General features: G+C 45.8%; 2 protein-coding genes and 1 long non-coding RNA gene across 3 annotated transcripts in view; 2 read left to right on the forward strand and 1 right to left on the reverse strand.

Moving 5' to 3' along the window:
• Positions 1-23,353, forward strand: part of LOC143770461 (phospholipase A2 inhibitor NAI-like) — a 299,420-nt gene that overhangs the window by 41,739 nt on the left and 234,328 nt on the right. The gene's annotated exons all lie outside the window — the stretch shown is intronic.
• The window catches only part of LOC143770460 (phospholipase A2 inhibitor and Ly6/PLAUR domain-containing protein-like), a 163,912-nt gene continuing 145,166 nt past the window's right edge, over positions 4,608-23,353 (reverse strand). The window contains exon 5 of the mRNA XM_077260098.1: positions 4,608-5,374. Within this exon, the coding sequence (XP_077116213.1) occupies positions 5,184-5,374 (191 nt within the window). The 3' untranslated portion in view covers positions 4,608-5,183. The remainder of the gene's footprint in view (positions 5,375-23,353) is intronic.
• LOC143768708 (uncharacterized) overlaps positions 20,011-23,353 on the forward strand; it is a 61,391-nt gene continuing 58,048 nt past the window's right edge. The window contains exons 1-3 of the long non-coding RNA XR_013213995.1: positions 20,011-20,679; positions 21,078-21,148; positions 21,236-21,392. This is a non-coding gene — a long non-coding RNA (uncharacterized LOC143768708). The remainder of the gene's footprint in view (positions 20,680-21,077; positions 21,149-21,235; positions 21,393-23,353) is intronic.

Raw genomic sequence — 23,353 nt, forward strand, 5'->3', positions numbered from 1 at the left:
GAGTCATTAGGTCTCCTCCACAATTTCACACTCTACAATCGTTACGCCCCTGGTCTGAGATGTGTATTCAATTGATATTTGATGAGTTGCTGTATCTAAGCCCATCAAATGTGATACTATAGTGAGGTACACAGTTTCATAGCGTACAATGTATATCCTTTCATGAGGAGCTGTATCTAAGCTTACAATGAGTGATACTCTCTGCCTAGCTGCTGTTTCATGGTGGATCACTGGGCAGTAGGGATAAGCCAGAGTGATCAGATAATCCGAGTGTCCTAAGAGAATACTTTTGGCGCACTCAAAAGAAATGCTCGAGTGCCTGCGGCTGCATGTCTCACGGCTGTTCGACAGCAGAAAACAAATGCGGGGATTGCCTGTTTGTTAGGGAATTCCTGCATGTGTTGCGGCTGTCGAACAGCAGTGGAGTCTTGAGAATGTTTTTCGAGCATGTCAAAAATACTCGATTAGGACACGAGCGTGCTCAATTAACACCTTCTGAACACACTCGCTCATCACTAGCGGGCTGCCTTGTGGATCAGCAGCTAGCCATATGTGATGGCTCAGAGGCTAGAACTGAAACTTTGTATTACTGGGGTCTAAGGTTCAAATCCCACCAAATTGATTCATTTTACGATGCTCCTTTTAATAATTGTGACCTGTGTTATTCCCACGTGACTCATGACTTTTACTCGCAGAGGCGCAGAGCCGTAGACAGACTGGATCACGCGATCTCTGCTGAGAACGAGCGGCTGCAGATGTGAGGATCCACGACGGACACAGTCATAAAGCTCTCTGATAAAATAAGTCTGAACTTGTCCTCCATGATTCATTGCACCTGTTCCTGGAAAGCTGTCTGACATTGACTTATTTAGATTAATTAATAAAACAAAATCACCACCTTTATCATCAGAAACCTTCCAAGAGCTCCTCTGAGCACCTGTAATGCAACGGGGCAGATCTACATCAGAAGAATATGGGATTACTGCAGAAAAGAAGACAACTCCCAAAGCTGAAATCCGTAGACACTAAGGAGGCAGCACCACTGAGAGATATTGTGCTGCAGAATTATGAATATAGCTCAGGTGAAAAATACAGGATGTATACAACTCTGGATAACTACAGGATCAGTAATGTAATGTATATACACAGTGACTGCACCAGCAGAATAGTGAGTGCAGCTCTGGGGTATAATACAGGATGTAACTCAGGATCAGTAATGTAATGTATGCACACAGTGACTGAACCAGCAGAATAGTGAGTGCAGCTCTGGGGTATAATACAGGATGTAACTCAGGATCAGTAATGTACTGTATGTACACAGTGACTGCACCAGCAGAATAGTGAGTGCAGCTCTGGGGTATAATACAGGATGTAACTCAGGATCAGTAATGAAATGTATGTACACAGTGACTGCACCAGCAGAATAGTGAGTGCAGCTCTTGGGTATAAGACAGGATGTAACTCAGGATCAGTAATGTAATGTATATTCACAGAGACTGCACCAGCAGAATAGTGAGTGCAGCTCTGGGGTATAATACAGGATGTAACTAAGGATCAGTAATGTAATGCATGTACACAGTGACTGCACCAGCAGAATAGTGAGAGCAGCTCTGGAGTATAATACAGGATGTAACTCAGGATCAGTAATGTAATGTATGTACACAGTTACTGCACCAGCAGAACAGTGAGTGCAGCTCTGGGGTATAAGACAGGATGTAACTCAGGATCAGTAATGTAATGTATATTCACAGAGACTGCACCAGCAGAATAGTGAGTGCAGCTCTGGGGTATAATACAGGATGTAACTAAGGATCAGTAATGTAATGCATGTACACAGTGACTGCACCAGCAGAATAGTGAGAGCAGCTCTGGAGTATAATACAGGATGTAACTCAGGATCAGTAATGTAATGTATGTACACAGTTACTGCACCAGCAGAACAGTGAGTGCAACTCTGGGGTATAAGACAGGATGTAACTCAAGATCAGTAATGTAATGTATGTAAACAGTGACTGCACCAGCAGAATAGTGAGTGCAGCTCTGGGGTATAATACAGGATGTAACTCAGGATCAGTAATATAATGTATGTACATGTGGCGCCCCAGGGTCCTGGTCATCACAGTGGCATTGCTTTCCTCATGGGGAGAGTTATTTTACACTTGAAGGCAAGAAGGGATAACTGCAACCAGGTAACACAAGCATGCAACACATTCACACTCCAGGCCGCGAGGGGTAGCTTTTGATCCTATTTACTAGATGACTCCCCATATTTATGGTAGTCTGTAGGGAAAGTCAGTGAGTTCTTGCCAGGAAACAGACTGGATCAGTCTGAGGCAGAAGAGGGTTTACGGAGCTGTGTAGCCGCAGTGCAGCAGTTCCTGGAAAGAGACATTCAGAAAGCCGAACACATTGCAGTAAATGTGCAGGAGAGCAAAGCACAGGAGAGGATACCAGGGGGAGACCAGCCCCGAGCAGGCTGCCTCCTTCTGAGGCACAGAAACCGGTAGCCGGAACACCAAGGATCATAAGGCCCTCCACGACTTACATCAGAGACCGGCAGGACAGCTGAACTCCACGTTACCTGTCCGCCTTAGTACCCAGGAGGCACGGTGACACCCATAGAGGCTGGGGCGTGCTAGAGTCCCTATAAACCACCTCAAGTCACCAGTCATACGGGTCATGTCCTATCCTATATGGGGAACAGAGAGAGCAAGAGAACACCTGTGAGGGCCTTATGTGAAACCATAGACAGTAAGGGACTACAACACCATGGCGCTAGAAGAAGGCTTTGATTTCCACCTGGATAAGGGGACTCCTAACTTGCCTCCAAGCCGGTCGGACCCTGCCTGCCCTGTGATCTGGTGCCCTGGACTGTGGCTGCCTGAAGTCGACAGTAAACAAGGTAAAGAGACTGCAACCTTGTGTCCTCATTCTTTACTGCGCCATTCACCATCTACACACCGGGAGCCCTGGGGATACACTTCACCTGTGGGAAGTTATACCATCTAGCTGCCATAACATCACCCAAGAGGACACCTTAAAGCAGCGTCGGTCCCCACTGACCGAATACCACAGGTGGCATCACTAACATAAACGTTTTTCCCTTTAAAGGCCTTTGCCCTTTTACATGGGCGCCCAGGGCCAGGGAACGGGTCGCCACCGTGACATCCCCCTGTGAACCGCAGGACCCGGTACCGAATACCCCACGGCCCTGGCAGGGCGACTCATACACAGTGACTGCATCAGCAGGATAGTGAGTGCAGCTCTGGCGTATAATACAGGATGTAATGTAATTTATGTATACAGAGCGTGCACCAGAGAATCTATGGGGTATTGTCAAGAGGAGAGACACCAGACCCAACAGTGCAGACGAGCTGAAGGCTGCTTTCAAAGCTACCTGGGCTTCTGTAACCCCTCAGCAGTGCCACAGGCTGATCGCCTCCATGCCACGCCGCATTGATGCAATAATTGATGCAAAAGGAGCCCCAAGTATTGAGTGCATTAACTGAACATACATTTCAGTAGACCAACATTTCAGAGCTGGTGTTATAAAGTATTCTAATTTACTGAGATAATGATTTTTGGGTTTTCATTGGCTGTAAGCCATAATCATCCACATTAACAGAAATAAACACGTGAAATAGATCATTCTGTTTGTAATGACTCTATATAGTAAGTGAGTTTCACTTTTTGTATTGAAGAACTGAAATAAATTAACTTTTTGATGATATTCTAATTTTGTGAGAAGCACCTTTATAACATAGGATCCATTTTTCATAATGTGATGTCACCATCGATGAGTTGTGTTCTTGTCACAGGGTGAAATGCGCGTCGGGGTGAGGGGAAACACCTTTTCTATCCACCTACAGTTACTTTGCGGTCCCATTTGCTTAACGTATTGTGGCCTTGCATTTATTTATTTAGCTTTACATCTTTGCCTTCTGTGGGGCTTATCTTGGCCCCCTTATGTTGTGTCTATAGGTGCAGAATTGTTAGAGGATGCCATTGGCAACTCTACACCCGATTCACTCCTAATACTTTTTTCCATTTATACCTTTTTCTTATGGCCGCTTTATTTTCCTATACTAGACACTAAATTCAATGGGTATTTTGTGTATGATTATCGTCTGGTTTGTACTCCTTATTATCTTTATTGATCATTAATAAAATTCTGTTTTTATATATGGATCTCTTGCCTGCTATTTTCATGGGTCCGGTTCTTTGTTGTTCTATGTCACAGAGTATACCCACAGAGCCCTCCCACAGAAGTCAATGAACATGTACAGCTATTGCCATCTATGGTCCATGTGGCTGCTGTAAAGCATAACCCTAAATGCTATTGCCAACAGCGGAGACGGCCATCCTATAATCAAGAACAGAAATAAAAAATAACAATAAATCAATAAAAAAAATACAATTAAAAAAAAAAGATTGCAAAAATATATTTAGTTTCACTGCGTGATTTTAACTTTTCTAATAATATAGGTGATACATTCCCTTTAAAGTGGTTTTCTCACCATTTCCTGGCTCACCCGGGTGGTAGAAAGCGCACAGACAAAATAAAATTACTGTTACAATTTATGACATTAGTAACCAAAGTCCATTGATTCTGCATTCATGATTAGTCTTTTTAATGAAAAAGCAGTGCAGGAAACATATATATTAAATATTAATCTTTCACATTATATTTTCAGTGTCCCGCTTAAGTGGCAAATATATGGAGTAGGTTCCGATCAGTACATACATACTTTGCTTTGAACAAGGACCAAGTGTCCAAAAAGTTACAAAAATTGTATTAATTGGCTTCTCGATGACCATACTGGTAGATTGACTTATAAACCTCCCAATCCCCCCATTGGTGGTTGTGTCTAGGTCTAAGAAGACTAAGGTTTGGAGAAATGGTCTTACAAAATGACAAGGACCCGACTGTCCAAAAAGTTACAAACATTGTATTAATTGGCTTCTCAATTGCCAAACTGGTAGATTGGCTTATAAAACACCCAATCCCCCATTGGTGGTTGTGTCTAGGTCTAAGAAGACTAAGCTTTGGAGATATGGTCCTACAAAATGACGGAATGTGAATTTTTCATTTTTTAGGTCCTTTATAAAGCATGTGATAAATGAATTATTTGAGACCAGAAACAATGAGGAATCAAATACGTCAACATCACCAATCGATGTCCTTAGTGTAAGTATATTGATAGGATGATGAGCATAGCTAGGAATGGTGGAAGAAGGGCATTTTGTCTCAGGGGCTTCACATTATTTCTGTTCTCCATCCTATGCACAGAGACTGAACATCCACGGAAGGCAGCTGCTCCTTGAGATTTTTCCATGCTCTCCGAGGCACAACCAGCCACTCTGATGGTAGATCCTAGAAGAGAACATATTAATTAGGCATCATTCTTCAATCTTAAGGCTGATATTACATAATGGTGGAAATGATCTAGGTCACAATACACATAGCAAACAAAAAAATGGAATATAGAGGGAATTTTCATCACTAAAGGGGTATACCAGTGATAAAGAGTCACCATTAATTTTAATTTTTCTACCAGATAAGGCTGATTGGTAGATCGTTGGGGATCTGATAGAACACAGAGCCCGAAATGGATTTGTGGTTGAGCATACGCCTTCTCTCTATTTACTGACAATGGAACACTGGTAAAGATATCTAAGTACAATAATATCTGCCAGCAGTTCTATGTCTTGTGAATAGAGTAGTAGAGCTCATTCTCAACCTCCGAACTATTAAGACAGAAAATGTATGATTAGTGACTGGTGACGACCCCAACCGATCTATCATTTTTCACCTATACAGTGAAAAATGGCAATATTGCTTCCCAATTTGAATACCCCTTTATGACCTTCCATTAGGCTTTTAAGATTGGGCTGTGTACATTAAAAATAGTAAAATTACTCCACTAACAACAGACGATGGGAACAGCTTAGCTCCTCCTTCCTCCTCTCCCTCTCTGTGCAGTCACCTCTGCACATATCACAGAGCATGCCAAGTTTACTCTACCATAAAATCCAATAGGTTTTTTTTTATTAATTATCTTACAATTATAATCAAATTAGTAGGTCTTCAAGCTCTAAAAGAAAAGAAGTAATATTAAGGTTATTTTTACCCTTTAAACATGTGAAGTGTGAAACCTCCAATTATTGAAGTTCTCCATAGGCTCCTCTCTTATATTTATAACCCTGACTTGTACACATGTATCTGACGTTAAAAAAGCTGCTATTACTCATGTGTTAGATTAACAAGTTGTTACACAGGGTGTGACCTGTGAATTTACGACACAGAAGAAAGGTTAAGAGATTGTGAGAGCAATACTTCTTCTAAAATCTGTTGGGAAATCCTTACAATTACAAATCTTTATTGTGGTAATTAGTAGTTACGACATGGCTCCTAACAACAAAAAAGCTTCTGTGAAAAACTCCTGTGAGCTCAAGCTAATCATTAGTTCTTACTTACATGGCAGTAGCACCTCCTCTCTACAGATTTCAATGTTAATGGATGTGGAAGAAGACTTTTGACTTTGTCACCACCACATTGGCTTCACTCAGACACTTATTCGACCCGGTCCAACGATAACCCTTAAGATCTGGACATAGTTGATGACATTCGATACCACTAACTGTTTTTTTTTCTGTGGTCCACAGAAGGCTCTAATGAACATGGATTTAAGTGTAAACACCATGAGGTTAACGAAATATGCCTAGTTGACTATTGCCCATTTTTATTGGGTTGCTCTATGGCTGTTGCCTTGAAGCGCAGGGGTCTTGAGTTAAAACTCCACCAAGAACAAAATCTGTGAGCAGTTTGCACAGGGTATATGTACTAAGAGTAGAAGTAGATTGGCTACCATAATCTGTTTGTCCAAATTAAGCCCCACTTGCCAATTCTCCTAGAACATTTGTCTCTTGGACAAAGGCAAAACCTCTTGGACTCCAGTAAAAAGTTGTCAACTTGTCCGGGACCGACCTAAACTAATCGAAACCTCCAGGAAATTAGTTATTTCTGGAATGTTTCAAGTATCCTGGAAATGTTACCAAGATGTGTAGAAGCCATAAAATAGGTAGGAATCAAGGTGGAATGGCCTTGACTATGGCAGAAAATTCCAGCAGTCAGAGCAAACAGCCAGCAAAAAAAATTACAAGTATGAATTAAGACCCTAAATAAAAATTTCTTTGATGCTTGACCTCCTCAATCTTTCAGATTTTTGATCCAATATGTGGCCTACTAAAATGGGCATGGCATAGGCATTGATACATTGATCCTATCCATATTGCTAAAACTTGGATTTTACGGGAAACCCCAGTAGACACGAATCCCCAATTTTTCTACAGTAGGTATAATCAGTGCAACAGTAAGAAACGTACACCTTCTACTCCACAGAGAGACCTTTTACACAGGTTTGATTTGTCTTATTTGACAGGTAATATTATTGTAGTTCTCACATAACACTTCGTGGAGAATCATGTATCGGCCTGTGTATTCACTCTATAGGACATGGCCTGATGTGTCTGATCAAATCCTGGCAAACACCTCCTACAAGAGAGGATATTGGATCCAACAAGTTCAAGTAGAGAGAGAAAGAAACTCAATGAATAGGCCACGTATGATTAATTCAATAATTTTTTAGTGCATGAACAAATGTTAAAACTTTTATCAGAGCCTGCGCTGCATTCCACAGACTTGTATATTATCTCATAATTCCCCCTGTATAACCCCAAAAATACTTTTAAACTGCTCCCATCCTGTATGTAAATCCGGACGGTCCGGTCCAATGAGTGTCAATGCTCAGGCATCTGTCTTTCCTCTTCATTGCTTATCGCCGTCCTTCTGGTTTGACTGATGTGGATGATGAAATTTTGCGCCTGTGAAAAGACATAACCAGCTAACGTAGGCGAACTTTGCTCTGCCCTATTGTGAGCAGCATTGTGGTATATCACAGTGAGCATGCACAAGTCGGTTATGTCCTTTCGCAGGAGTGGGATTTCGTCGCGCTATATGGATGATAAAGGATGCGTCATCCACATCATTCAGAGCCGCAGAATGACTATTAGTAGCAGAGAGGAGGTACTGCTCCTATGACCAGGAATATAACTAGTATAATACTGACCTTATGTAAGAGAATATAACTGCTATAATACTGCTCCTATGTACAAGAATATAACTACTAAAATACTGCCCCTATGTACAAGAATATAACTACTATAATACTACCCCCTATGTACAGGAATATAACTACTATAATACTGCTCCTATGTACAAGAATATAACTACTATAATACTGCTCCTATGTACAGGAATATAACTGCTATAATACTGCCCCTATGTACAAGAATATAACTGCTATAATACTGCTCCTATGTAAAAGAATATAACTACTATAATATTGCCCATATGTACAAGAATATAACTACTATAATACTGACCTTATGTCCAAGAATATAACTGCTATAATACTGCCCCTATGTACAAGTATATAACTGCTATAATACTGCTCCTATGATCAGAAAAATAACTACTATAATAGTGCCCCTTTGTACAAGAATATAACTACTATAATACTGCTCCTATGTACAAGAATATACATACTATAATACTGCCCCTATGTACAAGACTATAACTACTATAATACTGCTCTGATGTACAAGAATATAACTGCTATAATACTGCTCCTATGATCAGGAATATAACTACTATAATACTGCCCCTATGTACAACAATATAACTACTTTAATACTGCTCCTATGTATAAGAATATAACTACTATAATACTGCCCCTATGTAAAATAATATAACTACTATAAAACTGCTCCTATGTACAAGAATATAACTTTTATAATACTGCCCCCTATGTATAAGAATATAACTACTATAATACTGCTCCTATGTTCAAGAATATAACTAATATAATACTGCTCCTATGTACAAGAATATAACTACTATAATACTGCCCCTATGTACAAGAATATAACTACTATAATACTGCCCCTATGCACAAGGATATAACTACTATAATACTGCCCCTATGTACAAGAATATATCTACTATAATACTGCCCCTATGTACAAGAATATAACTACTAAATTACTGCCCCTATGTACAAGAATATAACTACTATAATACTGCTACTATGTACAAGAATATAACTACTATAATGCTGCTCCTATGTACAAGAATATAACTACTATAATACTGCCCCTATGTACAAGATTATAACTTCTATAATACTGCTCCTATGTACAAGAATATAACTACTATAATACTGTCCCTATGTACAAGGATATAACTACTATAATACTGCTCATGTGTACAAGAATATAACTGCTATAATACTGCTCCTATGTACAAGAATATAACTACTATAATACTGCTCCTATGTACAAGAATATAACTGCTATAATACTGCTCCTATGTATAAGAATATAACTACTATAATACTGCCCCTATGTACAAGAATATAACTACTATAATACTGCTCCTATGTACAAGAATATAACTACTATAATACTACCCCTATGTACAAGAATATAACTACTATAATACTGCCCCTATGTACAAGAATATAACTACTATAATACTGCCCCTATGCACAAGGATATAACTACTATAATACTGCCCCTATGTACAAGAATATAACTACTATAATACTGCCCCTATGTACAAGAATATAACTACTAAAATACTGCCCCTATGTACAAGAATATAACTACTACTATAATACTGCTCCTATGTACAAGAATATAACTACTATAATACTGCCCCTATGTACAAGAGTATAACTACTATAATACTGCCCCTATGTACAAGAATATAACTACTATAATACTGCCCCTATGTACAAGAATATAACTACTATAATATTGCTACTATGTACAAGAATATAACTACTATAATACTGCTCCTATGTATAAGAATATAACTACTATAATACTGCCCCTATGTAAAAGAATATAACTACTATAATGCTGCTCCTATGTACAAGAATGTAACTACTATAATACTACCCCTATGTACAAGAATATAACAATTATAATACTGCCCCTATGTACAAGAATATAGCTACTATAATACTGCCCCTATGCACAAGGATATAACTACTATAATACTGCCCCTATGTACAAGAATATAACTACTATAATACTGCCCCTATGTACAAGAATATAACTGCTATAATACTGCTCCTATGATCAGGAAAATAACCTACTATAATAGTGCCCCTTTGTACAAGAATATAACTACTATAATACTGCTCCTATGTACAAGAATATAACTACTATAATACTGCCCCTATGTACAAGACTATAACTACTATAATACTGCTCCGATGTACAACAATATAACTACTTTAATACTGCTCCTATGTATAAGAATATAACTACTATAATACTGCCCCTATGTAAAAGAATATAGCTACTATAGTACTGCTCCTATGTACAAGAATATAACTTTTATAATACTGTCCCCTATGTATAAGAGTATAACTACTATAATACTGCTCCTATGTTCAAGAATATAACTAATATAATACTTCTCCTATGTGCAAGAATATAACTACTATAATACTGCCCCTATGTACAAGAATATAACTACTATAATACTGCCCCTATGCACAAGGATATAACTACTATAATACTGCCCCTATGCACAAGAATATAACTACTATAATACTGCCCCTATGTACAAGAATATAACTACTAAAATACTGCCCCTATGTACAAGAATATAACTACTATAATACTGCTCCTATGTACAAGAATATAACTACTATAATGCTGCTCCTATGTACAAGAATTTAACTACTATAATACTGCCCCTATGTACAAGAATATAACTACTATAATACTGCTCCTATGTACAAGAATATAACTACTATAATACTGCTCCTATGTACAAGGATATAACTACTATAATACTGCTCCTATGTACAAGAATATAACTGCTATCATACTGCTCCTATGTACAAGAATATAACTACTATAATACTGCTCCTATGTACAAGAATATAACTGCTATAATATTGCTCCTATGTACAAGAATATAACTGCTATAATACTGCTCCTATGTACAAGAATATAACTACTATAATACTGCTCCTATGTACAAGAATATAACTACTATAATACTGCTCCTATGTACAAGAATATAACTACTATAATACTACCCATATGTACAAGAATATAACTACTATAATACTGCCCCTATGTACAAGAATATAACTACTATAATACTGCCCCTATGTACAAGGATATAACTACTATAATACTGCCCCTATGTACAAGAATATAACTGCTATAATACTGCCCCTATGTAGAAGGATATAACTACTATAATACTGCTCCTATGTACAAGAATATAACTGCTATAATACTGCTCCTATGTACAAGAATATAACTACTATAATACTGCTCCTATGTACAAGAATATAACTGCTATAATACTGCTCCTATGTACAAGAATATAACTACTAAAATACTGCCCCTATGTACAAGATTATAACTACTATAATACTGCTCCTATGTACAAGAATATAACTACTATAATACTGCCCTTATGTACAAGAATATAACTACAATAATACTGCTCCTATGTACAAGAATATAACTACTATAATACTGCCCCTATGTACAAGAGTATAACTACTATAATACTGCCCCTATGTACAAGAATATAACTACTATAATACTGCCCCTATGTACAAGAATATAACTACTATAATATTGCTACTATGTGCAAGAATATAACTACTATAATACTGCTCCCATGCATAAGAATATAACTACTGTAATACTGCCCCTATGTAAAAGAATATAACTACTATAATACTGCTCCTATGTACAAGGATATAACTACTATAATACTACCCTTATGTACAAGAATATAACTATTTTAATACTGCCCCTATGTACAAGAATATAGCTACTATAATACTGCCCCTATGCACAAGGATATAACTACTATAATACTGCCCCTATGTACAAGAATATAACTACTATAATACTGCCCCTATGCACAAGAATATAACTACTAAAATACTGCCCCTATGTACAAGAATATAACTACTATAATACTGCCCCTATGTACAAGAATATAACTACTATAATACTGCTCCTATGTACAAGAATATAACTACTATAATACTGCTCCTATGTACAAGGATATAACTACTATAATACTGCTCCTATGTACAAGAATATAACTGCTATAATACTGCTCCTATGTACAAGAATATAACTACTATAATACTGCTCCTATGTACAAGAATATAACTACAGTAATACTGCTCCTATGTATAAGAATATAACTACTATAATACTGCCCCTATGTACAAGAATATAACTGCTATAATACTGCTCCTATGTACAAGAATATAACTACTATAACACTACCCCTATGAACAAGAATATAACTACTATAATACTGCCCCTATGTACAAGAATATAACTACTATAATACTGCCCCTATGCACAAGGATATAACTACTATAATACTGCCCCTATGTACAAGAATATAACTACTATAATACTGCCCCTATGTACAAGAATATAACTACTAAAATACTGCCCATATGTACAAGAATATAACTACTATAATACTGCTCCTATGTACAAGAATATAACTACTATAATACTGCCCTTTTGTGCAAGAATATAATTACTATAATACTGCTCCTATGTACAAGAATATAACTACTATAATACTGCCCCTATTTACAAGAGTATAACTACTATAATACTGCCCCTATGTACAAGAATATAACTACTATAATACTGCCCCTATGTACAAGAATATAACTACTATAATACTGCCCCTATGTACAAGAATATAACTACTAAAATACTGCCCATATGTACAAGAATATAACTACTATAATACTGCTCCTATGTACAAGAATATGACTACTATAATACTGCTCCTATGTACAAGAATATAACTACTATAATACTGCTCCTATGTACAAGAATATGACTACTATAATACTGCCTCCTAGCTGTGAGGTTGTGTGTTGGTAGCTCTCCTGATGTCTGGAGCAAGCCCAGGGAGGGGCCACCCTGGGCGGGGAAGCTCCCCAGGCAAGGCCCAGGCTTCTCGGCCTACACTGGGACAAGGCTCCCAGGCTTCTCTGAATGGGAATGCTAATCCCAAAGTCACTGTGAGACCAGTGAATGCAGCGAGCCAAAGATGCAGCAGTTCTGTGAAAGAGGAAAAAGCTGCAAGTAAAGTTTTGAGAGGAAAATCTCCTCCAAGCCCAGCAAAGAAGCCAGAAGGGAAAGTGTTGGTGAGTGATGTTACACAGCACAGTATGAAGTCCTGTAACTCCCCCGTCAGTAAGCAGCCCCTGCCTGAAGCACAGGTGAAATCAGCCGCAGCTGTACCAATCACCTCTCCTGCTTCCAGGCAGAGAGGGACGTCTCTGGAAAGACAGACAATCCAGGAGAACTTGCAGCAACATGGCAGTGTGGCGCTGTCAGGACGCACCCGGTCACAATCAGGTGGCAGCGATAAACCTGCTGCGGAGCCTGCATCCAGCCGAGGAGCCACAAAGCCATCTGTGGTGGAACCGCACAAGTCTGTGTTTAAAACCCCTGCACCCATGGTGAAGCCTAAACCTGTGCAGCCGGCACGTGCACCCGAGCTGCAGCTAGTGGACGAGATACCGGGACTGGTCAGAAAACTGGGGGAGTTACAGCAGCAAAAAAAAGCGCTGCAAATGGAAGTAGACTTTATCTATAGTCTAAAAGTCGCTAATCCTGCCTGTAATGATGCCTATGACCTGAGACTGAACACACTGGGGGTACAGGTGGCAAGTGTTGTGCAGGACATTGAGTCTGTGCTGGAGGGCATGGGGCCCCTGGCGGAGACATACAGGAACCGGGAGCGGTTCGCCTCCTATAAGCAGGACAGTGCTGTAGAGACAGGGACCCCACAGCAGCGGACACGGCCCGTGTTACAGGCTGCCCGCTTCTGCTTCCAGGAGGGGAAAAAACTGCCGCAGCAAGCAGCTGAGTGTGAACAGGAGCATGCACTTCAGACTCCAGCAGAGGCACCACAGGTCCCAGAATGCCCCACGCAGGAGCAGGACAGTGTTTGTGAGACTGTTTGTGCTGCTGAGGCAGCTGAGTGTGAACAGGAGCATGCACTTCAGACTCCAGCAGAGGCACCACAAGTCCCAGAATGCCCCATGCAGGAGCAGGACATTATATGTGAGACTGTTTGTGCTGATGAGGCCGAAGCTGAGGCTGAGGCACAGACTGGGGCTGGTGATGTTGTGCCCATGGGGTCGGGGGTTGGAGGGGTTTCACATCCTGTCATGGACGTGGCACTGTCTGAGGATAATGATGCTGATGATAATGTGCATGATATGTGTGACTATCCCCCTTTACCATCTAGTCCACAAGGTGTGGCAGCCCCCCCTGCTGCAGGCCCTCTCCCTGTCAGTCGGCCCAGTGTGACCCGGCAGTTGCCCCCCAGGAATGCCTGGAGCCGCGGCGCCCCATCCTTCACTTCCAGCGCCAGGTATACCGGCCAGACATTTAAGCGCATTAATGTGGTGCGGTTTAAATACATTGGTGCCAAGGAGGATTTGCCACAGCGCAGGTATGTGGTGAGAGAGCTGCTATGCAGCCAGATGGGGTTTGTGGCAAACGAGATACTGGCGGTGTCTAATCTTCAGGACAGGCAGGGCTACGAGGTCAGTTTCAAGCTGCAGTGTGACCTGGACAGGTTCTGGGCCAATTACCCCAGGTTCAGAGACGCTGAAGGCTGGAATAAATTTATATTGGTTCCTATCTCCAGGCCGGACACAGTCACGGTAAATATCACCTTCTGGAATGAGGCCGTTCCCCCACAGGACATCGAGGTGTGGCTCCGGAGACACTGTGACCTCGTCTCTGGACTCTCCAAGGTCAGAGATGAGGATGGTATCTGGACAATGGGGTGGAAAGCTGTGGTGAAATTGCGGCAATTTAATAACATTACTGCCCACTTACCCAACTCCTTCTTCATTGGGAGGGAGAAGGGAAGATGTTATTACCCCGGGCAGCCCAGAAAGTGTTTCAAATGTGGTGGGAAAGGTCATCTGGCTAACGCCTGTACTGTGGTGAAGTGCAGCCTGTGTGGTGAAATCGGCCACGTCGCTGCGGATTGCCGGGATGTTAGGTGCAACCTCTGTGGTAAGATGGGCCACCCTCACAGGGACTGTCCAGATGCCTGGCATAATATCTGCAGAGTCTTCCCTGATGAGGCTGTACTGGCAGGGGCAGAGGCTCAGGAGGATGAGGATGTGGTGGCAGGGGCACATGAGGGGGAGGATTTAATGTCAGGAGAGATGGTGACCAACCCAGATGCCCAGCAGGAGTCCATTCATGTAACGCCACAGAAGCAGGGTATAGAGGGTGCAGAGGGGAACATGGAGGTCCAGCAGCCTCAGGTAGCCCCCCCTTCAGCATCACTGTCTGTATTTGATGACTGGAGCATCAATCATAATAAAAGGAAGAAAAAGAGCACGTCCTCCCGTAAACCTGAGGCAGAATATGACACCGGTCAGAACGCTACTAGGAAACTTCAGAATTCTGCAGGAGTGATGGTTGTGTCCAACAAGTATGGAGTGTTATCTGAGTCTAATGATGATGATTATGAGACAGAGTTGAGGAAAGTTGATGCAGAGTGTGACAGGGACATAGAGGACCACCCTCCGTCAAAGCGGAAGCCTTTATCTGTGGACCCTCAGGTAGAGTCTGTCATGGACACCAGTGGTGGACAGAACATCCCTGACTCATGATGTTGGCAGTTACTGTGCTCCTTCTCTATTGTGTAGTGATGGCGGGGTTCTCATTAACACTAACTTCAAGTAATGTCAATAGTATTAAGGCAAGGAGGACGAGACGTGGTGTATGAACATCTCACGCATCTGGACACCGATGTCATATTCCTGCAGGAGACACGACTGACATCTCTGGGGCTTATGAGAGAAGCTGAGAGGGAATGGCGGTCCGGTCCTTCTTTCTGGTCACTGGCTGTGGAGCCTTACGCCGGAGTCGCTGTCATGTTTAACACCAATGATGTGACTGTGCATAGGATGACGGAGGTGGTCATGGGAAGATGTTTGGTCCTGGAAGTCACTATTCATGGTAGGCGACTCCGGCTTATTAACATCTATGGGCCACAGACAGTGACTGACAGGATTCAGCTTTTTAATAGCGTTAAGCCTTACCTCTTCACTTCTCTTCCGGTGGTGATGGCAGGGGACTTTAATGCCATACTGACATCAGGTGACAGTTCCTCGGGCAGGACGGTGACCAGAGATGGTAAGGTCCTACATAACATTATAATGCAGGCTGGACTGACTGACGTTTTCGCACAGGGAGGTCGACAGCCAAAATTCACGTATTCATGTTCCAACAGGAGCAGTAGGATAGATTTGGCTTTTGTGAGCCCTACTGAGGCTGTCGGCACCCTGAGTGAGAAGGTCGTCCCTTACTCTGATCACCTTGCCTTGTGCTTCAGTCTGGGGACCTCTAACCGTCCGGACATCAGTAGAGGGTTGTGGAGGCTCAATTCCAGTCTCCTGGATGATGCTTATGTTCAGAGTCATGTCTACTCCCTTATCCAGCTTCATCTAGATAGGGTTGACTTCTATGACAACATGACCGACTGGTGGGAGGACGTCAAGGAGGATATCAGATCCCTCTTAAAGAGACTGTCAGTTAATAAAGGGAGGAATAAGTACAGCCAGTACCTAAAGCTGCGTAAAGAATTGGAGTCACTATATTCGGCGGGCGGGGATGACAAAGTGAAGATCGACCGACTGAAATCTGAGATAAGGCAGTATCAGTATAGTAGGTATACCTCCCTGGTTCTTGAACGGGATTATGGGTCCTTAGGGGCCCCTGATCCCTTTGAGAATTGTAGGGAGAGGGTAGTCAAAAAAATGGTCACGGGTCTCACTGACTTCCAGGGTGTATTGCAGGATTCACGGGAGGGTATCCTGGAGGTGGTGGGATCTTACTATGCTGACTTGTTTCAGAGGAAAGTTTTGGATAAAAATAAGATGGCTCAATTCTTGGAGGCAACTCCTGCGCCTGATACTAATGATCTGGACTTTTCTCCTTTGACAGCAGAGTTAACGGTGGAGGAAGTTAAGGAGGCTATTGATAAATTACATCTGAAGAAGGCACCAGGTCCAGATGGCATAACAGCAGAATTTTATAGGAAATTCAGAGACCTCCTGGCCCCAATCCTCGTGGATGTGTATAGAAGTTGTCTAGAAAATCACCTGATGCCTCCATACATGAGTGTCCTCATTGATTCTGCTGTCTAAGGGTAAAGAGCCGAACGACATCAAGAACTGGAGGCCAATTGCCCTCTTGAATGTGGACAGGAAGATTCTAGCAAAGATCCTTTTTTCTAGATTAGTCTGTTTGTCCCCAGCACTGTTGGCAGGCTCTCAGTTTGGCACAGTAAAAGGGCGGAACATCTCTGGAGCAGTCATCTCGATACGGGAGATGTTTGAGAGATGTAAAGCTCTGCGGTGTGGGAAATATATTGTTAGTCTGGACCAGGCTAAAGCCTTTGACAGGGTTGATCATGACTATCTGTGGGCCACTTTGTCAAAGTACGGTATCCCGGGACAATTTGTGGATTGGCTGAAGACATTGTACAGAGAGGCGGTGAGCTTTCCTCTGATTAATGGTTGGCAGGGTGACACTTTTGGAGTTGAGGCAGGGGTGAGACAGGGTTGCCCACTGAGTCCTCTCCTGTATGTTTTTGCCCTAGACCCGTTTCTGAGGTCACTGCAGGAGTGCGATTTTCAGGGGGTGCCGGTCCCCCATTGCCTGCCTCTGAATGTTGTTGCCTATGCGGATGATGTGACGTTGGTGATCTCTAATCCTCGAGAGGTGCAGATGTTATCTGCGTCTATCAGAACTTACTCAGAGGCCTCCGGGTCTCTGGTCAACCTTGAGAAGAGTCAAGCTCAACAGCTGGACCTTGGTAATTTTGAAATTTTTGAATTTCAGCATGCCGCTCGCGTCGCTCGATCCCGACGGCCTCCTGAGGGGGAATCAGGTGGCGGAAATTTGATAAACGCTTTCGCTTCCGAAATCATGTTTTCGGCCTCCCGACCGGCCGCGAGGCCGGGCTTGAGGCTGGTATCGCGCATGCCGCGGTCTTATGGCGTGCCGGATGTGGCGGTAACGTTTTCGCGCCAAAGAAGTTTTCGAAAGTCAAGTCCAAATAGCCAGACGTGAATGCTCAAAAAACGCACGTTTAACCGGGTCTCACTCAAAATAGCCAGACGTGAATGCTCAAAAAACGCACGTTGAGCCTGCTCTCACTCAAATTTTTTCTAAATTTCACCGCTGAGCGACGAAACGCGTGCCCATTTGCGGCCCAAAGGCCGGGGGGTGCGCCTGACGCCGACGCCGCTTCGAAGTGACGCTTCGCGGGCCCGTTACGGATGCGCAAACTTGGCTATTCTGTGGGATGTGCAAAATATGGGTCTTTAACCGTCTCTCACTCAACTGACCGTCACTGCTTCATTTTCACCACCAGGTGTCATCTGTCGCTTAAAAATCATTCAATCGTTGCCACACATAACTCAGCTGCATTTCTGGAGATTGAACACCGGATGGCAGCTGTGCTTTCTAAAAGCCATTTAGCATAGACGAATGTCTGAGCAAATGTCTGGGGCAGGGGAGGGTGTGGGACGAATCGAGTGTTTGTCACTAATCCCCGGTCCTCTGCACGGTCTGTCCGGTGCGGAGGGGGCGGGGCCAGTGCTGTGCGTCCGGGGCTCTCTTCATCTCCCCTGCTGTGTGCAGTAACATCGGCAGTGGCGGGGGAGGGTGTGTGACGCCCCGGGTGCTTGTCACTAATCCCCGGTCCTCTGCACGGTCTGTCCGGTGCGGAGGGGGCGGGGCCAGTGCTGTGCGTCCGGGGCTCTCTTCATCTCCCCTGCTGTGTGCAGTAACATCGGCAGTGGCGGGGGAGGGTGTGTGACGCCCCGGGTGCTTGTCACTAATCCCCGGTCCTCTGCACCGTCTGTCCGGTGCGGAGGAGGCGGGGCCAGTGCTGTGCGGTCGGGGGTCTCTTCATTTCCCCTGCTGTGTGCAGTAACATCGGCAGTGGCGGGGGAGGGTGTGTGACGCCTCGGGTGCTTGTCACTAATCCCCGGTCCTCTGCACCGTCTGTCCGGTGCGGAGGGGGCGGGGCCAGTGCTGTGCGGTCGGGGGTCTCTTCATCTCCCCTGCTGTGCAGTAACATCGGCAGTGGCGGGGGAGGGTGTGTGACGCCTCGGGTGCTTGTCACTAATCCCCGGTCCTCTGCACCGTCTGTCCGGTGCGGAGGAGGCGGGGCCAGTGCTGTGCGGTCGGGGGTCTCTTCATCTCCCCTGCTGTGCAGTAACATCGGCACTGGCGGGGGAGGGTGTGTGACGCCCCGGGTGCTTGTCACTAATCCCCGGTCCTCTGCACCGTCTGTCCGGTGCGGAGGAGGCGGGGCCAGTGCTGTGCGGTCGGGGGTCTCTTCATCTCCCCTGCTGTGCAGTAACATCGGCACTGGCGGGGGAGGGTGTGTGACGCCCCGGGTGCTTGTCACTAATCCCCGGTCCTCTGCACTGTCTGTCCAGTTTTCGGGGTCATTTTTCCTTGAAGCAGATTTTAAATGTGTGCATTAGCATCAGCTAAGGATTCCTCAGATTTTCCAGCAAAAAACGCATTTAAAAAAAAAAAATCGCATGCGGTTTTCATGCGTTTTTGCGGTAAAAATCTAAGGAAACCTTAGCTGATACTAATGCACACATTAGAAATCTTCTGCAATGAAAAAAGACCCCAAAAACCGGGGTCACAGTGACTTTTTTGTTGTAGATAAGTGTGTGCTGTCTGCTGCACGGTGGGCGGGGTCAGCGCTGTGTGCCCCCGGGGCTTATAGATGCCCCCCCTGTGCTCCGATGTGTGGCGCAGGGTGGGCGGAGTCAGCGCTGCGTGCCTCCGGGGCTTATACATCTCCCCCCGGGTTTTACTGTGTGTGGGTCGGGGTGGGCGAGGTCAGCGCCGTGTGGTGCGGTGTGGGCGGAGTCGGCGCCGTCTGCCCCCGGGGCTCATAGATGCCCCCCTGTGCTCGGGTGTGTGGGCGCAGGGTGGGCGGAGTCAGCGCCGTGTGCCCCCGGGGCTCATTGCTCTCCCCCTGTGCTCCGCTGTGTGGTGCAGGGTGGGCGGGGGTCAGGGCCAGTGCTGCCCGTGGTGGGCGGGGCCAGTGCTGCGCCCCTGGGGCTCATTCATTCCCCGGCTGTGTGCTGTTACGGCGGACAGTGGCGGGGGAGGGGCGGTGTGTGAGGAGGTTGTCACCCATCCCCCTCCTCAGCACTGTCTGGCCGGTGGGCGGGGTCCCTGCTGTGCGGCCGGAACCAGGAAGTCACTCGCCGGCCTGTGTGCATAGTGGAAGGGGGAGGAATCCTGTGACACGTCCCCTGTAGTGAAGGCAGCAAATTAATAATAACATCCTCTGCCCGGCTGTAAGGTGAAGCGGGGGGAGGGGCGAGGGGCGAGGGGCGGCCGGGTTCTGTGTGACATGGCGCCGAGCCCGCCCGCTGCTTTCCCGTTCTGACTTCAGCAACAATGACGTGACCTGTGAGCGCCAGATTTGAATCTTGGAGCTGCCGGCCGGTAAGTATGAGCCCGTATCGGCACCACCGCTGCATGTCTGTATGGGGTCAGCTGTGGGGGGGGCACTGCGGGGGGAGACAGGCTGTCCTTGGAGGGGGACCGGGAGCTTAGCACAGAGTATGGCGGGGGGGGCACTGCGGGGGAGACAGGCTGTCCCTGGAGGGGGATGGTGAGCTGAGCGCAGTGTATGGGGGCACTGCGTGGGAGACAGGGTCCCTGCAATGGGAAGTGAGGACAATGTATAGGGTCAGCTGTGGGGGGCATGGCAGGATACAGGGGTTCCCTGTGGGGTAGGGGAGGGTTAGGGGGAGCTGAGCACAGTCACTCAGCTGTGAACACTGATTATGAATGCAATGTTTCCCTTATTAATTATTGTTCTTTCTTTCCCTGTCTCTCAGTAGGTAATACTTGGGGCAGTCGCCCGCTCGCTGTGTGTCTGCTGGGAATATATACGCTCGTGGAAGAACAGGTTAATGTACCAGTACAATTAATAGGGCTTAGAAGAAAAAATGTCAAAATTCAAAAATTTCCTTTTTTTTCTTCTCTTTTCAAATAGGTAACAAGGCATCGTGCAGACTAAACTCGCTCAAGACCTGGCGGGACAAGGACTCCAAGTTTCCCTAATGGACGACATCGCTATGGAGGAACATTCCTCTCCGGCCTCCATCATCATCATCATGTGGAGCAGCTAAACCTCTTCAGCCTCGGTTTGGGTAAGTGACAATCCATGTATGGTCTAAGGAGCGGTCATGGCACATGTACATACATGTATGTGTATACATGTATATACAGTCAGCTGTCATGGCACTCAGGAAGTCACACCAGGGGGCTGTGTGGCTCTGTAGTCCTCTACAGCACCACACAACCCCCTCTACAGCACCACACAACCCCCTCTACACCACCACACGACCCCCTCTACAGCGCCACACAGCCTCCACAGCCCCATACCAGACCCACGGACTCCCTCAGCCCCCCTTTACTGGCCCCTGCACCACGCCACAGGCTCTGACAGGCTGTCCCACAGCCCCTCAGAGCCAGCATGCTCAGCCCCTCAGAGCCAGCATGCTCAGCCCCTCAGAGCCAGCATGCTCAGCCCCTCAGAGCCAGCATGCTCAGCCCCTCAGAGCCAGCATGCTCAGCCCCTCAGAGCCAGCATGCTCAGCCCCTCAGAGCCAGCATCATGCTCAGCCCCTCAGAGCCAGCATCATGCTCAGCCCCTCAGAGCCAGCATCATGCTCAGCCCCTCAGAGCCAGCATCATGCTCAGCCCCTCAGAGCCAGCATCATGCTCAGCCCCTCAGAGCCAGCATCATGCTCAGCCCCTCAGAGCCAGCATCATGCTCAGCCCCTCAGAGCCAGCATCATGCTCAGCCCCTCAGAGCCAGCATCATGCTCAGCCCCTCAGAGCCAGCATCATGCTCAGCCCCTCAGAGCCAGCATCATGCTCAGCCCCTCAGAGCCAGCATCATGCTCAGCCCCTCAGAGCCAGCATCATGCTCAGCCCCTCAGAGCCAGCATCATGCTCAGCCCCTCAGAGCCAGCATCATGCTCAGCCCCTCAGAGCCAGCATCATGCTCAGCCCCTCAGAGCCAGCATCATGCTCAGCCCCTCAGAGCCAGCATCATGCTCAGCCCTTCAGAGCCAGCATCATGCTCAGCCCCTCAGAGCCAGCATCATGCTCAGCCCCTCAGAGCCAGCATCATGCTCAGCCCCTCAGAGCCAGCCTCATGCTGCCAGCATCATGCCCAGCTCCTCAGAGCCAGCCTCATGCTGCCAGCATCATGCCCAGCCCCTCAGAGCCAGCCTCATGCTGCCAGCATCATGCCCAGCCCCTCAGAGCCAGCCTCATGCTGCCAGCATCATGCCCAGCCCCTCAGAGCCAGCCTCATGCTGCCAGCATCATGCCCAGCCCCTCAGAGCCAGCCTCATGCTGCCAGCATCATGCCCAGCCCCTCAGAGCCAGCCTCATGCTGCCAGCATCATGCCCAGCCCCTCAGAGCCAGCCTCATGCTGCCAGCATCATGCCCAGCCCCTCAGAGCCAGCCTCATGCTGCCAGCATCATGCCCAGCCCCTCAGAGCCAGCCTCATGCTGCCAGCATCATGCCCAGCCCCTCAGAGCCAGCCTCATGCTGCCAGCCTCATGCTGCCAGCCCATCAGAGCCAGCCTCATGCTGCCAGCCCCTCAGAGCCAGCCTCATGCTGCCAGCATCATGCCCAGCCCCTCAGAGGCAGCACCAGGCTGCCAGCATCATGCCCAGCCCCTCAGAGGCAGCACCAGGCTGCCAGCATCATGCCCAGCCCCTCAGAGGCAGCACCAGGCTGCCAGCATCATGCCCAGCCCCTCAGAGGCAGCACCAGGCTGCCAGCATCATGCCCAGCCCCTCAGAGGCAGCACCAGGCTGCCAGCATCATGCCCAGCCCCTCAGAGGCAGCACCAGGCTGCCAGCATCATGCCCAGCCCCTCAGAGGCAGCACTAGGCTGCCAGCATCATGCCCAGCCCCTCAGAGGCAGCACCAGGCTGCCAGCATCATGCCCAGCCCCTCAGAGGCAGCCTCATGCTGCCAGCCCCTCAGAGCCAGCCTCATGCTGCCAGCATCATGCCCAGCCCCTCAGAGGCAGCACCAGGCTGCCAGCACCATGCCCAGCCCCTCAGAGGCAGCACCAGGCTGCCAG

Source organism: Ranitomeya variabilis, chromosome 4, assembly GCF_051348905.1.
Source record: "Ranitomeya variabilis isolate aRanVar5 chromosome 4, aRanVar5.hap1, whole genome shotgun sequence".
Lineage (NCBI taxonomy): Eukaryota > Metazoa > Chordata > Amphibia > Anura > Dendrobatidae > Ranitomeya > Ranitomeya variabilis.